The sequence below is a fragment of the Austrofundulus limnaeus genome, unplaced genomic scaffold, assembly GCF_001266775.1.
Source record: "Austrofundulus limnaeus strain Quisiro unplaced genomic scaffold, Austrofundulus_limnaeus-1.0 Scaffold45, whole genome shotgun sequence".
NCBI classification, from domain to species: Eukaryota; Metazoa; Chordata; class Actinopteri; order Cyprinodontiformes; family Rivulidae; genus Austrofundulus; species Austrofundulus limnaeus.
Genome location: NW_013952447.1, coordinates 1,110,769 through 1,119,317, shown reverse-complemented (window position 1 = coordinate 1,119,317; position 8,549 = coordinate 1,110,769). Strand labels below are relative to the sequence as shown.

Below are 8,549 nucleotides of genomic sequence, written 5' to 3'. Positions count from 1 at the left end.
GCTGAACAGAAGTCACCCACAATATCCCTGACAATAGAGCATTTAAATAAGATATAAAAGACATTTAATCAAACAGTCCAATCAAATCTCTTTATCTACTGAATGGCATGAGCATTTTAGATTTACAAAAGCTAAGAAAATGATAACAAAAGTGACTGACTATATTTGCATTTCCCATAATTAATTACAGCTGTAAAGAAGAAAATAAAATCTCCTTTTTAAAACAATTTTAGACGTGTTTCGGGTTATATGGACATGAGTTATGTGTCTCCTTAAATAAATACAATAATAAAATAAATTTACCTTAGTGCAGATTTAACAAAAAAAAAAGGTGCAGACCTCTGGGTGACAGAAATTTTACTGTGATTCTAAAAGTCAATTTCAGCTTCGTCATTTCTTCGGCTAAGCAGCACTGAAGAAAAGCTCAGCATGTGACACTGAAACCTCCAGTAATTATTCCAAAGGTTTGGAAGCTAACAGCAGTTGCAATTACAAAACCAACAGGCAGTCTAGATACAGTATATCAGTGGATTTTCAGCTTAAGGTATCCTTACTTCCTGTTTAGAGGCAGATGAAATGAAAAAAATAAAGCATTATGCATCAGGTGGAGTGAGCGTTTTGAAATAACCTTCCAGTTCATTATGTGTACACTCACCTACACAGCATAAACACCTATTCCCTTTTACACATCTTCTCAGCACAGAACTGATTGATTAGATATTGAAATGGTCTGTCAGCATGTTTTAGAGAGGCACTCATTTGATAATGAATGAATCACCTCAGTTGGAAGCTAATTATATTAGAGATACAACTTGGTTCTGCTGTCTTGCTCTCTCGGTCTTGGCCCCACAGGGAGACAAAGTCATGCAGCAGCAACACAGCTCCACCACTCCAGCTACACACACACCAGGTCTCACAGTAAAGATTTCCATTGGCCATACCCACTTACTTTAAATTAAAAATTTGCTCTGCCATCGGCTGCCAAGACTCAGTCAGGTACACTTTCAGGCACACGGGAAAGCATAATGACAAGAAGTCATAGTGACAGGCACAAACTAAGTTACAAAGCTACCTGATCTGCAACAGCACGAGACAATTTGTCCATCCTGGAACCAGCCTCCGCAATCTTCTTAGCTGCGTTGATCACATCTGAGGAGTTCTTCAGGGGGCCTTTGCCTCTGCAACAATTCAAAAGAATGAAAAAAAGACTTGCAGAAGCAATGAGCATTCATAACGTAACATTTTCTATAATATGTAACAAAAAAAGTCTGCTTTTGTTCCTAATGATGCAGCTCAAAAGATTTGTTTTGGACAAAGTATGAGGAAGCAACATTCATTGCAAAAAAACAAAACTGTTTCAATGGCTAGGAATGCATGTTGGCATGTGCGTGATGTGTCATTTTTGCTCAATTATAAGAAAATGTTTGTTTCGTTTGCTCACGCCAGTCTGAGTAACTGGGGTCAGTGCCAAATTATAATGGTGTAGTCACAGCACCGCAGGCGCACACACTCATGACTAATAAGACCTCTGATTTGTGACTATTATGAAGTTTTTTTTATTTTATTTTGCTAAGCATTTTAATTGTGGTGTATATCACATCACAAATGGACTAAAGAGGAGACAAGAAAGTTGATGTTTACTACTAAAAATGTGCGACTGACAGCTCTCTAATACAGACCATGAATACATTTTGTCTTCTGGCTGTTAAGGTTACCTGGTGAAATCTGTCATTTCCATCATGATCATACACATCTGCTTGGCTAGCACGATGATGTCATTGCCATTATCGTCCCACTTAGCGACTTCTGCGTCCAACTTGCACTTCTCCTGTCTGAAGCTCTCCACCTGCTCAGCAATTTTTGCCTTCTCCTCCTGGGGCAACTGTGCCATGATGGCCTGCGGGCAACATAGGAAACAAAAGCATTCAGAAAAAAAGAAGCAGACTTTGAAAGTACATGAGTAGGATGGATCAAGAAGTATGAAATTAAGAAAATTTAGTTCAAATATGAAATTGCATCTGGAAAGAAGAGAAGAGTAGAAAAACAAGGAAATTGGTGAAAAAGTTGATAGAAAACCAAAACTGCAGGAATTCTATTCAGGACAATTAATTTTGTTCCTGTTTCACCTACTTTCAGAAGCTCTAAAACAACAAACTTGAACAATACATTGGGAGTCTTGCACTTTTGAAATGTTTCCCCCTAAAACATTCGAAACTTCACATTTATTGACTGGACCATTTCAAACCCCATGACAACCTATACCTTTCAAAATGCAAAATCCTTTTCTGCCTTCATTTTTTTTTCACTTATGAAAATACATTTGCTCTCCTAGCAGCCTTTGGGGGCAGGCCCAAAATGGCATAAATCTTGTGGCGAGGTCACAGGCGCAGTAAGGACCCTGTATTATTTGGAAGATAAATGTATAATTACCTTGCCTCCTAGACCAGAGAATGAATAATGCATTTGTTCAACATTATGTCAGCGAGTTGAGGTGGAATGAAAAGTAACCTGGTTTCCATTAGGTCGATTCTATTGACTTGAAAGGCGCAGAGAGAAAACGAGTACAGTAAAAAAAAAAAAAGGAAAAGTCACCATCAGTTTTTTAACCTCACCCATTATTCACTGTCCTCTAAGAACTGCAATTCTCTTAATGTTATAATAACCCTCGTCCATATCTTTTTCCTCCCTCTCTAACAGCAAAGCCGGTGTGTGGGGTGAGCTCAGTGAGACGTGCATCACGTTGCTTGTGTCCCCATGGTAGACGTGTCAGGAGGAAAATGAAAACAAAAAAATATGGATGACTTGTCCTCCTGCAACTCTTGGAAAGGAAATGAGGAAGAAAGCCAGAGGGAGGGGCGAGGCAGGGTGAAAAAGAGAAAATTGAAATTACAGACAGAAATAGAGAGGCATAGCGGCACGACGTTCTCATCAGTGGCCAAGAGATTCGTCAATGAGTTTTGGCCTACTGATCGCTCCTGTGAGTGCAGTGGTGCAATGCTTTGATGGTGGTGAGTTAAAATAGGAAAAAAAAAAACACTAACTAAATGGCATAAACAAACAAGGAAAAGCAGCGCCCCTAAAGCCCAGTGTAGATTTCCTTTGCTGCTGGTGCCAAGACACACAAACAACAGCATGGAGGCAAATCCTATTAAACAGCATGTGGGGTGAAAACCCTGCTCACATTTAAAACAAATAACAAGTTAATATGTGTTTAGACTGCACAACGAGGAGCAAAGGATTCAAGGCACAAGTGACTCTAGCAGGGCACACTTATGTTCACACTGGAGCTCTGCTTGCATGTGTTCCTTTAAAGGGGGAATATCATGTAAAATCAACTTTTTGAGTTTTTTATCATGTTATAATGTTATACTCTCATAAAAATAAAAATAAAATGCCCAAAGTCTTGCTTTGACTCATTCATGCATGTTTGAGAAATCCTGCAGCGTTTTTAGGAAGCCATGCTGAGGAGCAAAACGACAGGCGGGGACCAGAAATGCCTTTTGGGACCAGAAACGCCCCTGGGACRTGTCTTTAAGCCGRACTTCATCATTACGGAGCACACCTTCCCACACCACATACTCCGCCCATGACTCCTGCGGGCTCTCGGCAGTAACAGAGCAAAGTGAAAGTGAAACTTAAACCGTCACTACGTCTCACTCAGTGAAGCTCTTTTCAGATTTAAAATACCTTTTAGGAAATATGTTTTCAGATGCCAAGTAAACTGCATCATAGCGCGTGACCCCCCCCGCACTGAAATGGGATGAGACGGAAGCGGAAGGTGGTTCTTAAAGAGACAGAGGCCAATTTCAAGGCGTTTAGAAGAGGAAGTGATGAGAAGATAAGTTTATTTTCTATTTAAACATAAAAACAGAATTTTAATAACAGCTGAAGGTGACATAGATACTTTATTATGGTATAGTATTTAAATATATGCCTGAGAAACACATAATATTGCCCTTTTTAATTACTGTGACTTATAAGTTTTGCCACCTGTTTCCTTATTTATTTAATCTTTGACCAAATGTATAATACATGTGCCAGTCCATCTACACATTAACAACAATGCTAGAGATGAATTCTGTATTTTTTTCCCAGCATTATATTACAGCCATGAGTGACCAGTAGATGCCAGAAAGTAGCATTTGGGGTTCATTTCACATAACACACCATTTAATTTCTTTCTGCTTTCCACTATAACTTGCTTTTCATACGATATTAATGTGAAACCAACTAAAAACATTTCAACTGACTGATTTTTAGGGTTCGTCCCTTCCCAGCTTGAAGTTTTGGCTCGTCAGTAGCTCCTTGGATTACTTGGAGACCTAATTTTGGCACAACTGCTCTGTAACTGCTGCCTAATCAACACCAATAACGTCGACTGCGCTGTCACATTCAACAGAACTCTGAGAACTGAGGACTGGAAGGCAATCATTAACATATTTGGTGTTCATATCGTTCCTGCGCCCAACTGTTGAGTCATTAATTATTTACTCATTCCTATAATTGAACTGAACTGTGTACAGCTGGTGTCGAAGGGATGAGCATGCATGGTTCTGCTAAATGCCAGTGTTATGARTGAGATAACGTATATCAAGATTGGGATTCATTAAATAGTCTGTGTGGCAAATTCTTTGAGTGGAATGAGAGCATTTCCCCCCCGACATCCTTTGTACATAAAGGCAACATTAAATCAAAGCAGATGTATTTCCTGCACAAATAAAAGGAGCAAAAAGTCTCTTGAAACTCAACATTTTCGACTGAAAAAAAAAAATAGAATCCCGACTTGAAACAGGGTTCAAGGGAGGCAGTGGAGAGAAAGAAAGGGATTTGGTGAGTACACCAATTCACTCTGAAAATGGTGTGACAAAAGTGAGCGTGTCAGGGAGGAAAAGGGAGAGAAAAGGGGTTTCTGAACACAAAAGAAAGCTGCAGCACACGGGTAAACATACGAGCCAATTGGGACGTCAGGGGAGCAGGAAGGCTCTCTGTGCTGYACCCTCCCATCCACCTCCTCCACGGCTCTCTAGAATTCACTTATCCCCAAATCCCTTCCCCTTCTTTACTGATAACAACAAGGAGCGGGCCTTGGGAGCTTAACATAGTGGTAAATCCAGCCGAGGGAGAGCAGTGCCAATACACTCTGCGACTGGGCTACGTCTTCAGGGATTAGAGAGCTTTCCGGGTTTCTTCACCAAGTGCGCCGTCTTGAAATGACTTTAATTTGTTTCATTTGAAATAAACTGCCCAGACACTCAGAGTTCAATTTTATGGATGACCTATCAGCAGGGTTATCCAATCACTGTGTTTAGAACTGTTTACAGTGTGTTTGGCTGCCTGTGAATTATCCATGGCGTGTCGCACAAATAGAGTTTTTGTCTGCGTTTTACTAGAAAGATATATTCAGGCCTTCTTCTTCTACTCAATTTTCTCCTGCTTTATTTTGCCCATTTAATAATGCAGCCCGGTRTGTCAGTATAATAAATTGACAAGTGAAGCCATAGAAAAATAGAAGGCCAGGAAGCTCCCAGGACTGCCTGAACCTGTGCGGGAGAAAAAAAAATGAGAAGAGCAGTGATCTTAGGGGAATCAAACAGAGATATCATGCATGTGTCCTTTGTGTGATCTCCGCACGCTGGATGGGTTTGGAGGAATCACAAATTGTAAACCTCAGTGTGCTCGTGTCAGCTCCTGTGGAGAAAATAGATTATGCTTCCTCTTGTCTGTTTGAAGCGACAGACAGCGCCAGTGTGGACATGCCGCAGCCGTGAGAGCACAGCAAACTTCATCCTGACACAACATACAGAAGCAGATTGTGCAGATCACCACCAGTTTCCAGCATAAACATGTTTTATGAACGTGCTTGACAGCTGTGTACTTTCAAATTTTAAATGGCTGAGGGCATGACACTGTCTAGTAGTGCAAACGCAAACAACATCAAATAGTGTAAGAACATTTGTCAGTATGCCAGATTTATACAAGACATGCACACTACTTGGACTAAATGTTTGAGATTGTGTTGTGATACATTGTAATGACAATATTTTAGATTTTTGTAATAGCTATATATGAAGATCAGTTTTATGAAACAGAATGTAATGGACATTTTTGTACAAACAGAACAGCAAGATGTGCAAAAGCACTTTAATCCACTTTATATTACTGTATTACAGTTACAAGTTATGACAAAGAGACATGTTGCAACTTCAAACTGTTCCCCAATAGAGCTGCCCACTCAGAGCTTAGCAGAGTGCCAAGAAAACTAGTTAACAGTTTGTTGCTGTAAAGCTCTTTTGTGTACAAGTGTTGGTGCATCTTAGCTCAGATGGCCCTGCAATGTTACACTGCGGGAGCCTTAGTGGGAGTATAAATACAACAAACCAAAAGTACTTCACACCCAGAAAACCCCCACAGGCTTTCTGGATGAGCCCAGAACCTGAGTTTGTTCTGTTCACATCCACATTTTATATCAAACTTTAATTAGTCATTTTAATTAATTTACCAAGCAATTTGTGCTTTCCACCACAAAGTCCCAGTATAAAAAAAGGTCAAACAAAAGTTCATAATCAGTTGTAAAAATGCCTGCATAGCTCCAAAATTACCGATGGGTTCATGAAAACACAATAACTTCATATTATTGTTGTTTTTCTGCACTCTGCTTCTGTTTGTTTTTCTCATAAATAAATAATAGCATTGTGGCATATGTTRTGCATTGTTCCAAATTAGAATTTCTGATAGAAAAGAGGATGTGCCTCGTTTTTACCATGACTGTATGTATGAGCACTGTTTTAAAATAAATAAATAAAAAAAAAAAACATTGAATACATCTAACTCCAATGACCCATTCCATTTTTTATTATTAACATTAGTTCAGTTTTCTTCAATGTTTTGGTGGATTGAAACCCATTTCAGCACTGCCTTTTTGAGCTCACTTGAAAGGATTATTGCTTTTGTTTGAAAAAAACAGTGAATGTGCATAATGGTAATGTGAAACCACTTCTGYGTGTATTTCACATGACTGATCTCGTAAAGGTTTTCTGCTGTTGTGCATGGTTAGATGACGGAACAATTCTGAACTGCCTGGGCAGAGGTGTATGTGTGATGGTTTTGATTCTAGTAATGCAAGAGGAAGGACACTTAAGTGGGCGAATGAGTCAATGTTGTGTGTAGTGCTGCTCATCAGGAGTCTGCTGTCTGCTTCCTGTCATGATAAAATGAGTGTCTTGTTGCTGGGTTGCAGTCATGTGACCCGGGTGATGCCTGAATGTCAGATGGGGGGGCAGGAAGTGACTTTTTCTGGTTCAAAACAACARAGAAATGGATCACAGCGAGTACGCTAATGCCCTTAATGGGCTGGGGCAGACGAGATATCACGGAAAATATGTCTGCATTTACAGTGTGATCCATATTGTCTTCATAAAAAAATGTYATATAATCTGGAGGATTTATCCAGCGTCGAGGCGATCGACATAAACTACTGGTGCTGCAGACTTTGTATTATAGAACGAGCCAGATACAAGATTTCAAAAGCCTGGAAGCCTACAATTATTTTGTKTCAGGTTGGGTCAACCATTTAGGATCCAACGAAGCTTTAAATGGCTGTCGACTTGTGTTTTTTAGCTGTTTTTAATGTTTGATTGTTCTTAGTGTCGATTTGTTTTATAGTTTTCGACTCCTCATGTACAACRCTTTGTGTCAGCGGCCACTGTTTTAAAGCRCTTTATAAATAAAGTTGATTTGTTTGCCCGGGTGAGTAGTGAGTTGTGCTATTTTCAGTAATTAACCTATGATAAAAACGTTATTGCCAACACTAACAAGTTAAACCATTATTTCTACTGATCTACTGGTAAATACTTTAGCTTCCGTAAACYCAAATTCAAGTAATTAGGAAAATAWCTGAAAATATAATTTAAACAATGTAATCCGTACCTGTTAGAAAGTGGTCGCTGAAACTCTTGTATTGTCATTTCCACACGTTTTAACTGTAGATTGTTTATCCACTTTTGTCATCATTTTTCTCTAAGTTTTTTTTTAAATCAATTCCCATGTGACACTCTACATTGGAGATATGAAAAAAAGCTTTTATATTTCTCCCAATTAGAGTGGCTGCAACAACCGTACACAGCACATAATTTAGGCATTTTGATGCTGAATCAACAGAAAGAAACGGGGCTYACTAAACGGTGTTTACTTCCTGCCCCCCATCTTCATGACACCAATACTACGTCATCTGCAATTCAGGCAAGACAACAACCTGAACATTGTGGCAGTGRCATACTGCAGAGTGCAGGTGTTTCAAAGAAAGTTTAAAATTTTTCTAAAACCCAGCAAGATAAGAAATGGCATTAGCATCAACAGGGACATTATTTCAGTAGTTTCTGAAAAGAAGCATAATCTTCTTTTTATAAATGAAAGAATCAGATAAAAAAAAAATCCACTGCATGTTATGATTCTTGTGTTTTGGTTATTTTTGGTAGTATTTTTCAGATTGTTTTTCATTGTTTGGCATTGTCTTATTTTTTCATTTCCTGTTTTCAGTTTCCTGTGCCATG

General features: G+C 39.1%; 1 protein-coding gene across 1 annotated transcript in view; it reads right to left on the bottom strand.

Moving 5' to 3' along the window:
- ctnna2 (catenin (cadherin-associated protein), alpha 2) overlaps positions 1 to 8,549 on the bottom strand; it is a 286,505-nt gene that overhangs the window by 11,973 nt on the left and 265,983 nt on the right. The window contains exons 15-16 of the mRNA XM_014007865.1: positions 1,716 to 1,897; positions 1,073 to 1,178 (exon numbers count right to left, since the gene is read on the bottom strand). Of these exons, the coding sequence (XP_013863319.1) occupies positions 1,073 to 1,178; positions 1,716 to 1,897 (288 nt within the window). The remainder of the gene's footprint in view (positions 1 to 1,072; positions 1,179 to 1,715; positions 1,898 to 8,549) is intronic.